This window comes from Dromiciops gliroides, chromosome 1 (genome assembly GCF_019393635.1).
Source record: "Dromiciops gliroides isolate mDroGli1 chromosome 1, mDroGli1.pri, whole genome shotgun sequence".
Lineage (NCBI taxonomy): Eukaryota > Metazoa > Chordata > Mammalia > Microbiotheria > Microbiotheriidae > Dromiciops > Dromiciops gliroides.
This window is the reverse complement of record NC_057861.1, coordinates 741,331,960-741,352,710: the sequence shown is the minus strand read 5'-3', so window position 1 is coordinate 741,352,710 and position 20,751 is coordinate 741,331,960. Positions and strand designations below refer to the sequence as shown.

Sequence of the window (20,751 nt, the reverse complement as noted above, 5' to 3'; positions counted from 1 at the left end):
ATTGGTCTTATGAAGTCCTGACTGGTAACTTATTGATCTTAATTCTTTAGTCTATCATTTTCCTTCATGATAGTGGTCATGCTAATGTGGAAATATGTTTTGCATGACTGCCTATGTATAACGTATATAAAATTATTTGCCTTTTCAATGTGAGCAGAAGAAAATAAGGAGGAAAGGAAAGAATTTAGAAATCAAAAACATTTTTAAAGGAATGTTAAAAATTTTACATGTAATTGGGGAAAATAAAATATTAAATTTATTAGAAAAAAAAGAAAATATAATACTGGTCATCAAGCACTGTCCCCTTGATTCTGTTCATTTCACTCTGTATCAGTTCATATAAAGTTTTCCCTAGTTTCTTTGAATTTGTAATTCTCAAAATTTCTTATGACGTATTAATAGTCCATTACATTCATATACCAGAGTTTATTATTTCCTAGTTGATAAGCACTTTCTGTTTCTAATTTCTTTGCTACCACAAAAGGGCTACTAAAATGTTTTTATATATATGAGTGACAATGGAAAATTTTCATCCATTTTGTTTTTGCCATGTGGATTGCACAGTGTCTGGCACTTAATTGATTCTTGAGTCACATGCTTTAAAATAATTGTGCATTTCACTGGGAAGGCGCCATAATATTCTGGGGTCTGAGGTTTCTAGCACAATTTTATCCACAGGCAAACATTCTTCTACTTCATGCCTTGCTTGACATAAATAATCACTGTGTCACTGAACAGAGTCATATCAGTGGTTATATTTGTCAAGAAATTTTGTATATTCCTAAAATATGCAAGAAAAATGTTCATTGGTATTTTGCTTTACTGACTCCTTCTCTTCCTTCCTCCTTTTTCTCTTTTTTTTGTAATCAACAATCAACAGAAGAGGATACTGCATTCTGAATCTTTTGTTAACTGTGTAACTATAAAGCTATAGAGAGCACTATTCGCAAGAGGTTCTATTTCATGTTTCCATTGAGGACACACGCTGATCATTCTCATTAAATTTTTGCAAAAAGGAGAAAGGAGGCGCATGGCTGATAAGGATGGATGTCATCTCTAATTCTTTTAAAATGTTACTGTCAGCTGAGTTTTCCCCATTCTTGAGGCATCTTGTAAAACTAATGCTCTCAAGATTGTCTTCTCCTGCATGGATTTCCTCCGCATGCACTTGTTTAACCCATACACACTTCTCAATTCTGTCTTCTTCAGTGACATTTCTACCTCTTTGGATTGATGTGTTATGAGTACAAAAATGGTGGCTTCTCCATCCTTGACAGTGATAACAGATTGTTAGAGAAACACTGACAAATTCTTTCTTCTTGTCCTCCTGCCTCCGCATTCACAGATGAATGCTCCTGGGCGGAGGGGGCTCTTTTTGTGACATGCTGAGCTCTCTCTGGGCATGTTCCTAGACCGCTGCTTATCACCACGCTCTGAGCTAATACTGCCCAACCTCCTCTGGAGGGTTGGACAGAGGAGTCTGTGTTCTGAATGACTCTTGTTTCTGGCTGCCATTTCTCTAGGCTTTGCAAAGAGACCAAGGGTTGTCTGGCAAAGGGGTTTCTGCGTTCTTTTAGCCTTCCTCCTACAGCAACAGTTTCACATTAGCAAAACCTCCCAAGTGAATGGTGATAATTGAGGGTAAAAGCTCCATCGTTCCATTTCTAAATTGTCTGCATTCAAGGATCATATGAATAGGTCAGATTAAAATTGCTGCAATTTTCACTATGCTACCTTCTCATCGTTAACCTTTCTTCTACACTGAAGCTGATGTTTACTTCTGTCCTGACCAGCTGATGCTTTAACCGCACAAAAGAAGATGATTCTGAGATGACTCCCTTATACGTAAAGGTGATGCTATAGATTCCAAAAGTTCCAAAAGGATTTTTCAACTGAGGCTCTAAAGATTCACCTGTGAACCATAACATTCCTAATATTTGACTGTAATGAAAAAACCATAAGATTAAATGATGCTATTTTCATTCACCTGTATTATACTCTGGGATGATATGGAAAAACCTATTAATAATAATGATAATAACAACAGCTAATATTTATCTGGAGCCTTATGGCTTGCAAAGTACAGATATTATCTCATTTGGTTTTCCTAGCAACCTGGGAAGTAGATGCTATTGTTACCTCCATTTCATAGATGAGAAAAGTGAAGCAAACAGAAGTGATTTGTTCAGGGCTACATAGCTATTAAATATTTGAGCTGGATACGAATTCAAGTCTTCCTGACTTCAAGCTCAATACTATCTACTGCATCCCCTTACTACCTCCAACAATTAATATGTATAAAGAGGTCTTCCAAATTCCTTCCGAATCCTAATTTATGCTCCATTATAAACTACTGAAAATAAAATACTCATTTGTTTATTTGATTGGAAGTTAAAGTTGGGATTAGAAGGAATTTGGAAGGACTTTCATACATATGATTAGGGGACAGAATCTTAAAGCAATCAAAATTTTATATTTGTTTTCCTACAATATATTATATTTGTTTTACATAGAATATAATTTGTAATAATAATGGTTACTGATTAGATCCAAATGCTGCAAAATAAAATGCAAGCAAAATGTAGGTTTCACCTAAGATAATGTTTTAAGGAAGCAATTTCAAAAGTTGGTCTGTGGCCCCTTCAAAAAGAATAGACTTAAAATCGTATTTTTAAGAATCTTAAAACAACAAATAAAACTTCCTTAACTTTGAGTATGCTTCCTAATCCAGTAGTATGGAATGATATATTGTTATTTGTGTGTGCGTTTTTTTAGCATCAATCATCAATTTTTGGTGATTTTTTAAAAAGCACAGTTTGTTTTCATTTAGAATTCTTATTCCAAAGACAAGATTCTTCGAATAGGCAAACTGAAAACAAAACATGAAAACTGGACCACTCACACTGTACATCATTAAGAATTCTAAACACGTTTCAATAATAGTTCCCTACTCTTTTCAATGTTAAAATAATACTTCTCTTGATTTATTTCCTAACAAAGGAACAAGTTTACTATTGAAGTTATGAATTAATCTTTATAAATTCTTTCTTACCATTAATGGGTGTAATTTGCTTTTCCAGATGAATATTTTCTTTGTCTCCTTGCTCTTCTGACTCATATAACTGTAGGCTTGACATTTCTGACCTGTTAGGACATTTTTCTGTAGTAGGCTGCTGGCAAGTTCTGCTACTTCTGGATTTTATAGTCTATAAGATAAATCATCAGAGACTGTCAAATGAAATAACTTATTAAACCTATTTTAACTTTACAGAATATATTTTAGAGCATATCTGCTTTTAACAGAATTTAGATGGAGAGAAAAACAAAAATACTTAGGATAACAAGATCATTCATGTAGAGATGGAAGAGACCTGAAATCACCCTGTCCTATCTCCCATATTTTACAAATGAGAAAATGAAGCCTCTGAGAGGTAAATGAATTTCCCAAGGTCACACAGTATGCAGAAGGGCAAGGATCTGAATACAAGTCCTTTGATGAAAGAATCAGCACTCTTCCCACATCTCCAGATTTCTTCAATGAAGAAGATAGAAAATCATCTTACTCAAAACTCGTTTATTAAGATTTGGACTTTCCAAGGATGGGTGAATTTGTAGGTGTGTTTAAGAAGGGTTTATGGGAATTTTCAGTCTGCATTATTTACCTACTACTTACATTTCATTTAGGAAAGCACAAATTATACTCAGTAGTAGAAAGAAGAAGAGGACAAGGGTTTTTTCCCCTACTTCTGGCAGAGTTAAGGAAGGCCACAAAGTTAAGCAAAGGTAAATAATTGTATATAAGTAGGAAGAAAAAAAAAAGTGGAGACAAAAATGAAAGTGGACTTATTTCCCTTTAAAAGGTAGAAACTTCAAAAATCACCTAGGTATATAATGACTTTCAGGAGAAATCTAAATCCTAACACAAAACATTTGCTCGTTTACTAGATGGTTCGGTCTAAACCCAGTTTTAAAGTAAAAGGAAGAACATGTCAGCAGGTGGAGTCTTACCTTTGAATTTCTGCCTATTTTCTGTATATGCATTAAAAACATTGTCTAAAAGTTTATTTTGAGCTCTTGATGTGTACTGAATTCATGGATTTATTCACATGGTATTTAGTAAGCTCCTCCTATGTGCAGAGCTCCTCCATAGATGGTGAGGAAAAGAAAACTTAAGAAAACACATGATTCTTGACCCAGAGGGCAAAGAGAGATCCTGACATTATGCAGTTGTGCATTGTAAGAGCATTAAAGAGTTGCAAAAAAAAAATGCAGTGTTATATTAGAGGGGGAAGCCCTTTAGGAAAAGGGCAACAGCAGAGGAACTCTGGCCCACTGTAACAAATGAGGGGCCAGTAAATGAATAGTGAATGTGGGGGAATGGATGCCTTTTCTATTTGGATTTTTCTCATCACCCTCCCATGCCACCCATGCTTAGACAGTTCTCTGAGCTGTTTCCGTACCTCTCCAGATGTTCTTATGCTATGTCTTCTACCAGAAGGTGGAGGTGGTCCAAGCACCTTGGATCCAAATGCAATGTGACAGACATCTTGATTCTTACTGTTTCGTGCACTGCCTGATCCTCTGTTGATAAACTGATCTGGTGGGTTTTTTTTTTTTAAAAAAGAAGATATTAATCTAAATAATGATCCATTCCACATTACTCTATATTTTAATGTATGTAATAACTTAAATTGTATATGGTGAGAATGATTTATATTAAGACTATTTCCCATCAGGCTGGTGTGTAGTTTCTCTATAATTGTCTTTTCACAAGAAGCCAAATTCTCAATTCCCTTAAGTCACTTAATATAAATCCTAGTTTGGAACTGCCCAAAATCTTTTGAGTCTCAGAGAGCGGACAGTGAAAATAAATTATACTCACCAAAATTACAAGACACTTAAGAAAAATAAATGACAATAATGATGAGACATTATGAAGCTACATTACTAAAATAGTACTACAGATAATCTTATGAAATCAGAGGGGAATGAGATATAAGCTAGGAAAACATGTTCTGCAAAAGCTTTGTCACAGAGCTAAGAGTTGGGATTTAATGCTATAAAAAGTTTGTATAGAAAGAAAAGTTGTTTGAATGCATTTGGGGTAGAGACAGGCATAACAAAAGAGAAAACATACTTTGATGGATCCCTTATTTTACTGGTGTGAGAATTCATGCCACTGACACAGATGACTTTGCGCATCTCTCATCCTCTGCTATTCTTACCTAGTCTTTCCATGAATCTTGACCAGCGGATTGGGGCAAACAAAGGAAGCGACTGTTCCTTTCATTCTGCTCCTTGTCCTATATCTGGCTTTCCCGACTGCTGCTCCTCCTGGACCCTTCCTCAGCACTTTCTGTGGCCTGCTCACTCTGGAATATTCCTCAACAAGACCTGCCCCCTTTTCCTATTGGTGAGTTCCTCCCGATGCTTCCGTTTTGTGGAAGGGCCCTGCTTGGCCAGCTTTTACTTTTCTTCTGGCCTTTTCTCTGACTTTTTGAACTTCAAAACCATACTCACTTCTTCATACCTCTTCATATCTTCCTCACTTTCCCCTCCACTCATTTTCAGCTCCCTTTAATATGCTATCTTCCCCCATTAGAATATAAGCTTCTTCAAGGCAGAAGCCCACTTTTTTGAATCCTCTTCACAGCACAAAGCCTGGAACATAGTGAGCACTTGAAAACCTTTCAGCCTTCTCCCATTCTGTCCCCTCCCTTTCCCTTCCTTCTTCTCCTTCCCTGTTTTCTTCCCTCTTTCATCTATCCTTCATTATCTCAGGAATGTCCATGTACTTGGGATAACTATCCATTATTTCTCATTCTCCCTAACCATTCTCTAAAACATGATGATCTTGGATCCTTCTCCAGTCCAACATGTCTTATTAGATTCCTCACAAGTCAGTGTTGGTAACGTGCTGAAGCCTGTGAATACCACATATATTTTTAATGACAATTTTTCATTAAAAAATTAAAAATCATTTTGATTTTTATGAGATTGTAGTATCTCACGGCTCACAATCACAAAACATCATTGGAAAAATATTAATATTTTTTTAATTTAATTTTGTGTGTGTGTGTGTGTGGGGGCAATGGGGGTCAAGTGACTTGCCCAGGGTCACACGGCTAGTAAGTGTCAAGTGTCTGAGGCTGGATTTGAACTCAGGTCCTCCTGAATCCAGGGCCGGTGCTTTATCCACTGTGCCACCTAGCTGCCCCGAAAAATATTAACATTAAAAAGATAGACTTTGGCAGAAGCAAGGTGCTTGTGATCCTTAAAAGCCCTGGGAAATATCCTAAGTGTGATCTAGACTACAATTGTCCTAATGTTTCATTCTGAGGCCAAGAGCTATGTACTGATGGACTGATTCAATAGGTTTCCCATTTAACTGCATGTCACAAGTTAGGCAATATTCAGTTTTCACACCCGGACAAAATACCCTTAACTCACACCAGCAAGTTCAACTGCTAACAGTTTAGACCAAGGTACAGTTGTTTCTCAACTTGGGATAACAGTTTCTTTCTTTCTTTTTTTTTTTTTGGTGGGGCAATGAGTGTTAAGTGACTTGCCTAGGGTCACACAACTAGTAAGAGTCAAGTGTCTGAGGCTGGATTTGAACTCAGGTCCTCCTGAATCCAGGGCCAGTGCTTTATCCACTGCGCCACCTAGGTGTCCCCAATAACAGTTTCTTAACACTAAAAACATTTATCTTCAGTGCATATTAAGTACATATAATCCCTTTCCAAATGCATTCTAGTTTAAAGACATTTTGATATAAAAATCAATCATTAAAAATAAAATAATCACATTCTAGAGTTTTACACATAAAGTGAAAACATGATAATTCACTCATAACCCACAAAATAAACCTCTAGATAATAACCTCTAGAGTAAAAAGGAAACATCCTTAAAACTAGAGTCAACAATCCTAAATTGCTGTAAAGACATAACTTTAATATATGCTATTCCAGGTGCAATTTCAGTTTTCATAATCAGTAGTCAGAAAATTCATCATATAAATCACTTCTATATTGTAAGCAAACTTAAGTCACCCCCCACTTTGGCTGTGTTTGTGCTGGGGGAGGGGATCCCAGGTTCTCAGTAAACCAAGTGACTATTTTACGTTTTACGAGGATATTCTTTGTTGCTTACATTCTTCGAAAAGCTGACAAGATTTTATAACCTTGCCAGGGCTGAAGATCCAGAGGACCTGGTAAGTCCCCAAATAAGTTTATGGATGAGAATTTATAAGTTCTTTAGAACTTTTTGCAAAAAATCCATTATTATTATTATTGTTTTAATTTTAAAGCAAAGCAAATCTAAGCAAATACTTAAGACATTTAAAAACCATTACACTGGGCTCTATGGATCGGTTTTGGTGCACCTGATCTCTGCCCCTTGAGGTACTGGCATTGTCTCAGCTCCTGTGCCTAAGAAGCTCCTGATGATGGCTGGAATTGATGACTGCTACACTTCTGCAAGAGGCTGTACTGCCACTCTGGGCAACTAAAGCTACCTTCGATGCCATCTCCAAAACATACAGCTACCTAACGCCAGACCTGTGGAAGAAGACTGTGTTTACTAAGTCTCCCTATCAGGAATTCACTGACCATCCTGTGAAGACTCATACTCGGGTGTCTGTCCAGAGGACCCAGGCAGCTGCTGTGGCAACCACATAAGATTTTTTAAATAATCAATGAATAAACTGAACTATGCCTGCTTAAAAAAATAAAATAAAAACCGTTACAACAAAAGAATCTATTAATGATAATGTAAATTCATATTTTCAAGCATTCAGACTAAAAACGAAGTTAATTTTCTGATAGTTATATCCCATGATAGGTATCATTTTTCAAAGGAACAGAACCTAAGTATTTCTTCTACCATGAATCACCAAAATCATAATGCAAGAAATTATAAGCATAATATTAATATAAAACAATATCATGGATTTTAAACATATACACAACAGTTTTTGTCTGGTTTGAGAACTCATGCCACTGGCAGAGACTATAACTGTTTTTTTTTAGTGAGGCAATTGGGGTTATGTGACTTGCCCAGGGTCACACAGCTAGTAAGTATTAAGTGTCTGAGGCCGGATTTGAACTCAGGTACTCCTGACTCCAGGGCTGGTGCTCTATCCACTGCGCCACCTAGCTGCCCCAGAGACTATAACTTTTAAACATACATATAAATTTTAAATATACACACAAGTTTTTGCAGTCAATAATTCAATTGAATGCAATTATGAATTATCTTACAATCAAAAAACTTTTCATCTGCCTATCAATTTTGACATTCTATATATAATAGTTGCATTCAGAGACAAATATAGAGTAATTATGACCCAGTTACACTTATCATTATAAAGGTGTCTGAAAGCATTATCATTCAGGGCACATATTAACTATACTGTGAATAATATTTTTCCCAATTAATTCATTAAAATAAATTAAACATTTTTTGAGCTTAAGATATTTACTATGGCAGATATCTCCAGAAATATCAATGTGGCTTAATATTGAAAGAAAGATTACACTTATAATTCTTATTTTTCCAGTCTATAAATATTTTATCTTAATGCCAAATTCAAATGTATTCTCCATCAAGGTCTGTTTTACTTCTAGGGGGTCAAATATCAAAATTATCCTAAGAAGAAAAACACATATCACTTTCAATGAGGCTGAACTACAATTTTATTTGGGACAAACAATCAAATCAAATCAAGTTTGGATTTACAGTTATAAATGGTACTATGTAAAATCTCAAGTTTTCCAAGAGCCATTCACTACCCCCACTTCAAATCATGGACCTCACGACTTGCACTAAGTGTACTGCCAAAGATTAACATGGCAATTTTGTATTTTCAAATCTCCATTTCAAGGTGCAAGTTCAACTACACTGAAAAATGGCTATTGCAAATATAACCTTTTTTATGTTGAAATCATGAATGTACATTCCCCACATAAAAGTTTGAATAAACCCTTTTATTGGTCCTTCACTAGGACACAATTTTAGAATTTAGATGGCTATACTCAAATAATTCCAAATATTTCTCTCTCTGTATATATTTCAAATATTTTTCAATATATTTCTATAAATAAAAAAGTTCACTTGGTAAATGGAACTAGATAGAATCCTGTGAACTTTAGATTTTGCTCATAATTCTAGCTAGTTTTCCATGTCAATAGGAATATCTAAATCAGTGAAATAAAATTCAGCGAGGATGAGAAATCTTAAAATGAATTCCAACAAGCATTTCTCCAAATATTATTCATAAATTCCCAGGCACAGAATTTTCCCCATTATCCTTTCACGTCAAGGAGATACAAAACCTCCTCAAACTTCTTTTTCTTCCTGTGGACTTTGATTAAAGCCTTGCAAAGTTCAAAATTACAGGTCCTTTTCCACACCCTGATTCCATATTTTACTGATCTTCACAACTTCCACTATCCCTCACATCTTTCTATTTCCTAGTCCTCTCCCAATCCATTTACAAAACTGTTTTTCTTCATTCCACTGAATCCCTTTGCAAATCAGCACACATTTCTTATAAAATACCAGTTAATTGCAAAACTTACTATTCCTTGTTCAAAAGTGAAACTTCTGTGAGTTTGGGAAATAATATCATTTCCCCAGAAAAAGCAATCCTAGGTCAAAATAACAGTTGTGTAAATAGACTGTTGTCCTCAGTCTGTATTTTACTCAAGAACTGGATGAGTCCACTGATTCTATCTTGAAGGGCCCCTTCAGTATCTCAAGAGATCTCCAGCCTTACCAGACAAACATGACTTACCCAATTCCTGATATACCAAAGTGTAGGCAAAACTTTTCCCAGTGGGGTTTTTAAAAGCTTTTGGATATATAGCCTATTCCAATTCCACTTAGGGACTTTGGTTCTAATTTGCCTAGACAATTAAGTTCTCTTAAATTATTCACACAAGAAACACAGTGGTAAGGTAAAACATTCATCTAAAATTAAATTTGCTTATTCTCAAATTATTTGATTCCTAATTTAAATAAGCCTCTTTCTTTCCAAGGTGGAGGGAAGATTTAATAATAGGTGGTTCTTAAGCATCAGATAAATTTATAAACTGAAGACTGTAAAACTGGTTGTTTGTGTGTTTCTTCTACTTTTGTACTTCACTGGGTAAAACTTTTAAATAAGTTTCAGTTCTGTTTATTCTCTGATCAGTGGAATCACCCTTTTCCCTTGCCCTAAAACAATAAACCTGTCACTCTCCAGGGAAGAGAGAGAGGGTGATAGAGAAGTGTGCTGTTTGCGTGAAAAAAGTCCTAGGGGATGCAACACCCCAAATCCACCAGGATATTTATTTAAAAAAACATTCAAACCACATTTCCACCATGATTTTTGGAAATGTATCATAAACAGATTTCTAATCAGTTCAAAATTGAAATCTCTAATTAGTTTTCAATGCTATAAATTGCTGCAAAGAGGGAAGGATCTCCTTTTCCCTTCCCTTCCCTTCCCTTCCCTTCCCTTCCCTTCCCTTCCCCCCCCCCCCCAGTATTCCCAAATCGACCAGAATTAGGAACAAAAAGAAGAGATTCTATTCTTTTGGCCGGGGCAATGGGGGTTAAGTTTCTTGCCCAGGGTCACATAGCTAGTAAATGTCAAGTGTCTGAGGCTGGATTTCAACTCAGGTATTACTGAATCCAGGGCCAGTGCTTTAGCCACTGCGCCACCTAGCTGCCCCGAGATTCTATCTTTTTGAAAGTTTTAAAACATTTGTAGAAAACAGTTCCTACCCATTCTAAAAAGTCACTTAAAGAGTCAGCAGAGATCACTATTTATTTGGAAGGTTAGTTTAGCACAATTGTAGTAATTACAGATATTATGGAGAACTGGCTTGAGTATGAAGTTTCAAGTTGAACCTAAGCATATGAAGTATTTCAAAATCGAAAGATCCACTATGGGGTCAAGAATGTTATATTTTGACTTTTAATACAGTCCACAGGTGGTTTTTTGTTGTTTTTAAAATGGAGTTTAACCAGACCAGAATTCCTACATTAGGAGTAGATTTGACAAGGAATAATTTGGCTTTCAAATCTACAGGCAATTTCCACAAACCAGAGTTACTAGAATTAGACCGGAATGACCAGAATTTGAGTTAATCCATAATAAAGCACTGATTATTGAAGACAGAATGATATGTCAGATTTATAACAATAGTAGTAGGTATCTGACTGACCACTTGAGATTTAGATCAGAACAGAATAGGATCTCCCAGGAATTTGGACAGGGAGGGTAGGCAAGACAGATCAATAATTATAAATTACTACAGATAGACGGGTCTCTTGCTTATTTGCCTTCAGGAAACAGGGTGAAAGGGCACTCCCATTAAGATACAAAGTTTTTAGCCAGAGTCCTTGCTTGCAAATCCTAATCATTCTGTTCTACAAAGCATCAGTGAAGCTACTTGGCTGGTCACCCCAGAGTCCCCAGAGTCCAAGGGTTTATGTCTTATAGATCATTCAGGCATAAGAAACAGTTAGACAGACAATACAGGCAAGAACACAGATTTGTCTGCAATTTTTTAACTAGGACTGAAATTTTCCAGTCAGTCATTTTTTCCTGCTCATAAATCTCCCTAGGTAAGATCTACCTTGTGCATGGTGGAGGGCAACTAGGTAAGAAAACTCAGTCTTGATCCGACTTAGTCTGTCCCCTCTGGGTTGTCAGTAATTGAGATAGAAATTATATGAGGGCATAATATAGGTATTGCTGTCAATCACCAAATCAGTAACAGAGACAGAAAGTGCAGTTTTATTACCCTCAAAGCACAGGCTACACAGAACATTTACCAATCAGTCAGTGAGACCAGAGCATCAGTTTCAGCAACTTTCTATAGAATGTGAATACATAAGCAAGATGGGTACAATGGAATTGTACAGAATGAAGGAAGAGAAGATAAAGGGTTTACATGTCAGGAAACAAGTAACAGAAGGGGAAGATAAAGATGTCTGCATCAGGAAGGTCAGGAAGCTAGGTGGTTCAAACTGGAGCTCTATCCCAAGCCTGATTCTGCAGACTTCAGCAGGATGTGACCCGCTTGCTTCAAGCAGTTCAGTGTATTAACATAAAGAAGCAGTTGGCAGTCTGCTTATTCTTTTTTTAGTTTTTTAATGAAGATACCCTTTGAAACAGGGCACAGGCATTCTCATAAAGATGTACAAGAGAGAAAGTAGGCATATGGGGCTGATAATTGCTGACACCTTTTCAGTTGGTTCTTTTGTTAAGTGCTAAAATCATCCTAAGTTGCATCATACTTTGCATTAAAAATGTGCATCATTTTCAATAATCTCACACCGTTCCCTGACACATACACATTTTTTTCATTAATACTAATAATCTCCCTATGATAGATACTACAAGCTTTTGATTCATGGAATACATTGCAGATGACCCAAAGGCCAAGGGACAGACGTATGGTAGGTGTAAGTAAGTTGTAGCATATTTCTTTCAATTTAATTTAAAATTTTTTTATGATTGAAAGGCATGACCAGGAAAAGGAAGAGGCTCGTTATGAAACAAGAGTGGGCAGCCCAAAGACTATACACTAGTATCCAAAATATGTAAAAGACAGAGGGAGCCCTTTAATGCATAGGAGCAATCCTCTAGAAAAAATCACTGCTGGGGAGCAAGCAGGAAGGAATTACAAAGGATGTGGAGTGGACAGGTTAAGTTCTAGGCTGATCACACTGATGAGGAAACAAAAATCAACATCCATACTCACTGCTAGTAGTTTAGAATCTTCCCTATTTTTCAGGTACTTTGAATATCTAACACTGAGGACCCTTTAAAACTTGTCACTTCCTGAATATATTTGATCAAGCCTTCCTTCTGAAGCCATCCTTTTAAGTACCATTAACATTTTTAAACAAATGACATTGGGTGTTGAGTCAGCAAACACTGATTCTGCTCAGCCACATGAACAAAAAGGAGAGTCATTGGGGTATGTGGGAAGGGGAAGGGAAGGGAGTAGAGATATGAGTAGTGTAGAAAAGAAGAGCTGTGTTCAGAGAAGAAAGAGGATGAGAAACCCAGCTAATACTAGTTCTTCTCCTGGAGAATTCATTCAGGAAAGGCAGCCCAAAGAGGAGACTGAGGATGTCAGGCTGCACATCCTTGGTCATTTGTGCAGCAGTGGAAGAGGGAGAGGCCAAAGAATGAAGAAGGAAGGCGGGGAGCCAAGATGGCGGAAGAAAGGTAGTGACTCACCTAAGCTGTCCCCCAAACCCCTCCAAATCCCTTTAAAGAATGCCATAAGACACTCTCTGAAGCAGCAGAACACACAAGATGTCAGGGTGAAATAATTTTCCAGCCAAAGACAATGTAGAAGGTTGGCAGACAAGGTTTATCACAGCTGGGTAAGAGTGAAGTACAGTCCAGCACAGGCTGTGCCAGCATAGACCAGGCCCCAGCAAACTAGGAGCAGGCCTTGGAAGCCACTGAATCAACAGTCGCACCAGTGATTACTTCTGGAACTCTCAGCCCACAGATGGTAAGGGGGTTGAACAAATGGCCAGGAGATTACAGGGGTCTCTTTGCTGACACTGAGGCAGGACTCTGTTGCTTTACTCATACTCAGATCCCAGTCTCAGTCCTGGGTGGCAGTCCCAGGGTGAGGAAAAGCACTAGCACACCAGAGCTTGTGGCCACAGTGGAGCCAAGTCCTTGCCAGTCTTAGGGCAGAACAGAGGGCCTGTGTTGTTCAAGGACCAGAGCACAGGCTAGGAGAAAAATAAACACACCTCTCTCTGTAGATCTTATAACATTATGGAAGAACTGAAAATTTACAGGTCCCTAGAATTACCTCTGAAAACAGCTGCACAAAAACCCTGAAGCTTGGAACAGTGCAGCATCCACCCTGGAAGCAGAGCCCTATTTTAACAAAGAGTCAAAAGTCAAGAAATAGGCTGGGAAAATGAGCAAACAACAGAAAAAAATTCTGACCACAGAAAATTATGGTGACAAGAAAGATAAAAACACACCCTCATAAGAAGTCAAAGCCCCTACACATCCAAAGCCTCTAAGAAAAACATGAATTGGTCTCAGGACATGGAAGAGCTCAAAAAGGATTTTGAAAATCAAGTAAGAGAGGTAGAAGAAAAACTGTGAAGAGAAATGAGAGTGATCCATGAAAAAAGAGTCAACAACTTGGTAAAGAAGATACAAAAAAAATACTGAAGAAAATAACACCTTAAAAACTGACTAAGCCAAATGGTAAAAGAAGTACATCCAAAAAGCCAATGAGAAGAATTCCTTGAAAAGCAGAATTGGACAAATGTAAAAAAAGGCACAAAAATTCACTGAAGGAAAAAAAAAAACTCCTTTAAAAAGTAGAATTGGTCAAATGGAAAAGGAGGTACAAAAGCTCACTGAAGAAAATAATTCCTTAAAAATTAGAATTGAGCAAATGGAAGCTAATGACTTTATGAGAAATCAAGAAACAATAAAATAAAACCAAAAGAATGAAAAATTAGAAGACAATATGAAATATTTCATTGGAAAAACCTGGAAAATAGAGCCTGCAGAGATAATTTGAAAATTATTGGACTACCTTAAAGTCATGATCAAAAAAAGAGCCTAAACATAATTTTTCAATAAGTTATTAAGGAAAAGTGCCCAGATATTCTAGAATCAGAGAGTAAAATAGAAATGGAAAGAATCCTCCATTTACCTCATGAAATGGATTTCAAAATGAAAACTCCCAGGAATATCATAAACAAATTCCAGAGTGCCCAGGTCAGTGAGAGACTATTGCAAGTACTCAGAAAGATGGAACTACATGGAGCTACAGTCAGGACTGCATAAGATTTAATAGCTTCTACATTAAAGAATCAGAGGGCTTGGAATATGATATTCTGGAGCACAATGGAGCTAGGATTACAACCAAGAATCACCTACCCAGCAAAACTGAGTATAATCCTTCAGGGGAAAATAGACATTCAATGAAAGCAAGCTTTCTTGATGAAAACACCATAGCTGAATAGAAAATTTTACTTTCAAATCTGACTCAAGATTATAACTGTGCAAACCCTTTGATCCAGCAATACCACTGCTTGGTTTATATCCCAAAGACAACCCCCAAAAGAAAAAAAAAGACATGTTTATACAAAAATATTTATAGCAGCTCTTTTTGTAGAGGCTAAGAATTGGAAATCAAAGGAATGCCCATCAATTGGAAAATGGCTAAACAAGCTGTGGTATATGATAGTGATAGAATATTATTGTGCTATATAAGAAATAACAAGCAGGATGATTTCAGAAAGGCCTGGAAAGACTTGCATGAACTGATGCATAGTGAAGTGAGCAGTGAGCAGAACCAAAGGAATATTGTAAACAGTGACAGCAATATTGTTTGATGGATTGTGAATGACAACTATTCTCAGCAATACAATGATCTAAGACAATCCCAAAGGACTAATGATGAAACATACTATCCGCCTCCAAAGAAAGGACTGATATTGATTGAACACAGACTGAAGCATGCTATTTTTCACTTTCTTTCATTTTCCCCTTTTATTCAAGTTTTCTTAAAGAAAATGACTAATATGATAATGTTTTACATAACTGCATGTGTATAACCCACATCTGATTTCTTAGTGCCTCAGGGAGGGGTGAGGAGAAGAAGGGAAGGAGGGAAGGAGGGATAAAATTTGGAACTCAAAACCTTAAATAAAAATGTTTATTATTAAAACAAATTTGATTCGAGAGAAGCATAAAAAGGTTAAACAGGAAAGGGAAACCATGTGAGATTTAATAAAGTTAGACTGTTTACATCCCTACATGGGAAGTTGATACTTGTAACTCCTAAGAACTTTTTCATTATTAGGGCAATTAGAAGGAGCATTATAGATGGAAAGCACAGGTGTGAGTTGAATATGAAGGGATGGTTTGTAAAAGAATAAAATTAAGGGGTGAGAGAGGAATGTAGTAGAAGAAAGGCAAAGGAAGAGGTAGAAGGGGTACATTATCTCACATAAAAGAGACAAAAAAAAAGCTTTTACACTGGAGGGGAAGATGGTGGATGTGACAGGAAGTGTGTAAACCTTACTCTCATCAAAAATGGCTCAGAGAGGGAATAACATACATATTCAATTGGGTATAGAAGTCTATCTTACCCTGCAGGAAAGTAAGAGACGAGGAGTATAAGACAAGAGGTGGGGATGACAGAAGGAAGGGCAGATTAGGGGAAGGAGAAGTCAGAAGCAAAACACTTTTGAGAAGGGCAGGGTGAAAGGAGAGAAAGAATAAAATAAATGGTGGTGAGGGAATGGGGTAGAAGGAAATACAGTTAGCAACAGTATGTGAAACAAAATTTGAAGCAAGTTTCTCTGATAAAGGTCTCCTTTCTCAAACATAATAGAGAATTGAGTCAAATTTATAATAATAAGAGCCATTTCCCAACTGATAAATGATCAAAAGATATGAACAGTTTTCAAATGAAGTAATCAAAGCTTTCTATAGCCATATGAAAAAAATGCTCTTGCTCACTATTACTAGAGATATGCAAACCAAAACAATTCTGAGGTACTACCTCATACCAATTAGATTGGCTAACAGGACAGGAGAAGAAAATGACAAATATTATAGGAGATGTGGGAAAAATGAGACATTAATTCACTGTTAATGGAGTTATGAACTGATTAAACCATTCAGGAGAACAATTTGGAACTATGCCCAAAGGGCTATAAAACCCTTTGACCTAGCAATGCAACTACCAGGTCTGCATCCAAAAAGAGAGAAAAAACAAAAATGTTTATAGCAGAGCTTTTCTGGTAGTCAAGAATTGGAAATAGAACAGATGCCCATCAATTAGGGAATGGCTCAACAAACTGTGGTATGTGATTATGATTTTGTTATAAGAAATGAAGAGGAGGATGCTCTCAGAAAAACCTTGAAAGACTTACATGACCCAATGCTAAGTGAAATGTACTATGTACAAAGTAACATCAATATTGTTGATCAGCTATGAATGACATGGCTATTTCTCAGCAATACAATGACCCAAGAGAAATCAGAAGGACTTATGATAAAAAATGCTATCCGTGCCCAGAGAAAGAAGTGATGGTGTCTAAATACAGATTGAAGCATACTTTTTTAAACTTTATTTTTCTTGAGTTTTTTTGTCTGTTTTCTTTCACAACATGACTAATATGGAAATGTTTTGCACGACTACAAATGTGTAACCTATATTGAATTCTTTGTCTTCTTAAAGGGGCTTAATGGGGCAAGAATTTGGAACACAAAGTTTTAAAAATGAATGTTAAAAAATTATTTTGATATGTAATTGGGGAAAATAAAATACTAAATAAAAAAGAAACATAAATAGAAAAAGGAAAAAGAGGGAAACCAGAGATAGTGATGGTGAATATGAGAGAAAAGCTGACAAACCCAAAGTTCAAAAGAGAAAAAGTCTAAATAAAAACCTAGCCCACGACTTGATAAAGCAGTAGAGAAAATCATAACAACAAAAGGGAGATTGAATGTGCCAGGAACCCTGTTAAACACTTTACAAATATTATTTCATTTGATCTTCATAACAACCATGGGAGGTCGGTGCTATTATTATCCCCATTTTACAGATGAGAAAACTAAGGCAAATAGGGTTAAATGACTTGTCCAGGGTCACATACCTAATAAGTGTCTAAGGCTAGATTTTAACTCAGGTCTTCCTGATTCCAGGCTTAGCACTCTATCTACTGCACCACCTAGCTGCCAGGAAGTATGAAAAATTGAATATTGGATAAAGAACCTCTCCAAAAAAGTAACTCCTCAAAATCGAACCATGAACATATTGAAAAAAAGGAAACCACGATAGGAAAGGCAACGAAGTTCTTTTAAAAATCCATGAATTCCATATTAGCCAAATTAGCTATTGACCTTCAAGAGATAGCACGCTCTCTCCTCCCTCTCCCTCTCCCCCTCCCCCCCATCTCTATCTCTATATATCTCAAAGATCACAGATCTCCAAGAAAAACATGACAAATCAAAAAACCTGATAATACTATGGGTAATAACACAAGAAAATTCCTCAGGACTTCTAAAAATAGACATAAAACAAAACAAAGCAAAAACCAACGTTTAAACCCAAAGACCATGGCCTAAAATATTATAACAAATAAAATCTTCCAAAATACCTTAAGAAGCACATTCTTCTTCTTGGAGAGTGGGAGCCTACTAAATATTAGCTTTATATTTAGGCAAGATATAGTTTATATGCACTTGTCTATTAGACATTAGACATCGTGTATTATTACATTCCATTAGAATGTAAATGCCTTGAAAGTAAGTTTTCCTCTTTGTATTTGTAATCCAGTGACTAGCACATAAGTGTCCTGTAGTAAATAATTGACTGAGTGACTGATTTGCTCATCTATATACATACATAGATCCAAGTGAAAATGACACAGAAGTATTTATGATCACCAAAAAACCCCACAAAAAACAACAACAACAAAAAACTGTATGAAAAGGTTTTCTTGGTTAAGCTTTGTTTTGCCTCGAGCTCAATAAGATTCACAAAAGAAATGTTTCCCAAACTAATTGGTCACAGAATACTTTGGAATTTTATTGAAAGACCCTACAAATGCTTGACAAAGTGTAAGGAAAGATTCATGGATATTCTGAAGCAAAATATAATAAAGTATTTCCATACTGAATACTGTCATGGGTAATCAGAACTGTTATTTATACACACTTTGATATTTCATATTTTAGGGGGAAAATATTTCCAGCACTCTAATGTTCCCACAGAAATCCTAACCCCATTACATGGAACATCAGGGGTCTATGGACCATTTCGGGAATGTAGTTCCTTGGGCATTCCTTTATATATCAAGTCTCCTCAGTTCAATTAAATAGAACTCAAGCTATTTTTTAAAAAAATCAATGTATATACATTTTTAGGAAGTATCTTTGGCATAGAATAATGGCTGTCACTTTTGAAAATTCCTTACGATTGTTCTAACATTTGCTACCTCTGAATTTGTTTTCCCAAGTGAATCACAATTATTTGTCCATAACATTATATGTTATCTCTAAGCACATATATTAATATAAATATGTGCGTATGCCTCTGTGTATGATATTGTGCTGAGTGGTTCAAGGCCTAGCCTAGAACATTACAAAGTACGTTTCAAAGACAAAAATGAGAACAGACTGTGATTTCATTCATACTGTGATGTCCCAGCTGAAGAACCTACTTTTACTAATGCAGGTTGGAGCTTTTTCTACAACTTCCAGTCTTAGAGAGGCAGTTAGGTGGCACAGTACATTGATGCCTGGACTCTTGGTCAGGAAGCCATGAGCTCCAATCCTGCCTCAGAAACATGCGAGCTATGTGACCCACGGTAAGTCATTTAGCAGCTGTGGACCTCCGTTTTCTCATCTGTAAAATGAGGCTTCTAATGGCAACTCTCTCACCGGGTTGTTAGAAGGGTGCTGTATCACTCTCATTAGGATCACAACGACTGTTATTGTCATCGCCATCACTATTCAGGCCTGTAGACTGACAAGGCTCACTCACACAGCCAATATGTGTTAGAGGCAGTTCTTCAATCCAGTTTTTCCTGGCTGGCTCTCTACCCACTATGTCATGCTACCTATGGTCAGGTTAATTAATTAACAATTAATTAATGATAACGACAGCTAGGATTTACTATAGCACTTTGAAGGTTGCAAAGTTCTTTACATACTATGATCTCATTTGATCCTCACGACCACGCTGCAGATAAGTTTTATTATTATTATTCCCCCCTTTTTACAGATGTGTAAACCGAGACAGAAGTTAACTGACTTGCTCAGGGTCACACAGCTATGAGGTCTTTGCAACGTCAGGTCCAGTGCTTTACACACTGCACCAGCTAGCTGCCTCTAATCAAGAGATCAACCCAAAGACCCATAGAGCAAACCCCCAAATGGATAAACAATGCCTATTTTCCATGCTATCTCACATGGTTAGAAGGCCAGTTCACTAAGCCAGTCCAGAAGTTCTGCTCTCTTAGGCCAGCATTTCAGATGGGTGGATGAGTTGGAACACGAATAGAAGAGAAGGCCAGAGAATGGTGTTTCAACCTCTTTCACATAAATGGGCTTTAGGGTTTTTTAGGATGCTGATTACCAATTTTGGAACACCATAATCTTCCTAAGACTCAAAGTTACATGTGACCCAAAGGTCAGGGTAGACACACACTGACATCTGGGGCATGAACAAATTATTGAAGAAATGTCCAATTAGAAATGGGGGTTAGTTGGTTATGTAGCAAGGACAATGCATAAAACAATGATAGCCTGAAATACTGAGACAAGACCCACAAAGTAGAAAAAGACTCAGCAAACTGGATTGCTATTCTGAGAAGAATCTATGGAAGAACATAAAAATGATTTCCTCTAGATGAAAAGATGAAGATAGCTTGCATTTGGCACCAGGGGAAGACATTTACACATTGAAGACATTCCAGAACTATGGAGTACCTAAGAAGTATGTAAACATCTATAGAGCTAAGTTGTTATCATCATAAGACTGTCAGAGATGGAAATAAAATTGTTTGATCCCTTAAAAAAATTCAAGTCAAAACAACAAGTTTAATGGTCAGTTTCTAAGTCATTAAACTTACAATAACAGAAATTTTTAGGTGCAAAGTCTCTCACTTTTTGGATTCTGAAAAGGATGGCCCTAAGAATGGAAATTAGTATTCATAATAATAAGCTTAAAAAGAGAT

The 20,751-nt window shown here is 36.6% G+C and overlaps 1 protein-coding gene across 4 annotated transcripts in view; it reads right to left on the bottom strand.

Annotated features, from left to right (window-relative positions):
- Positions 1-20,751, bottom strand: part of CFAP20DC (CFAP20 domain containing) — a 201,402-nt gene that overhangs the window by 90,949 nt on the left and 89,702 nt on the right. For 3 of the 4 annotated variants that reach the window (XM_043979859.1, XM_043979861.1, XM_043979860.1), the window contains exons 8-9: positions 4,461-4,597; positions 3,053-3,206 (exon numbers count right to left, since the gene is read on the bottom strand). In XM_043979859.1, the coding sequence (XP_043835794.1) occupies positions 3,053-3,206; positions 4,461-4,597 (291 nt within the window). Of the gene's footprint in view, positions 1-3,052; positions 3,207-4,460; positions 4,598-20,751 lie in introns of those variants that run through there. The other variant, XM_043979862.1, reaches the window with a different exon arrangement.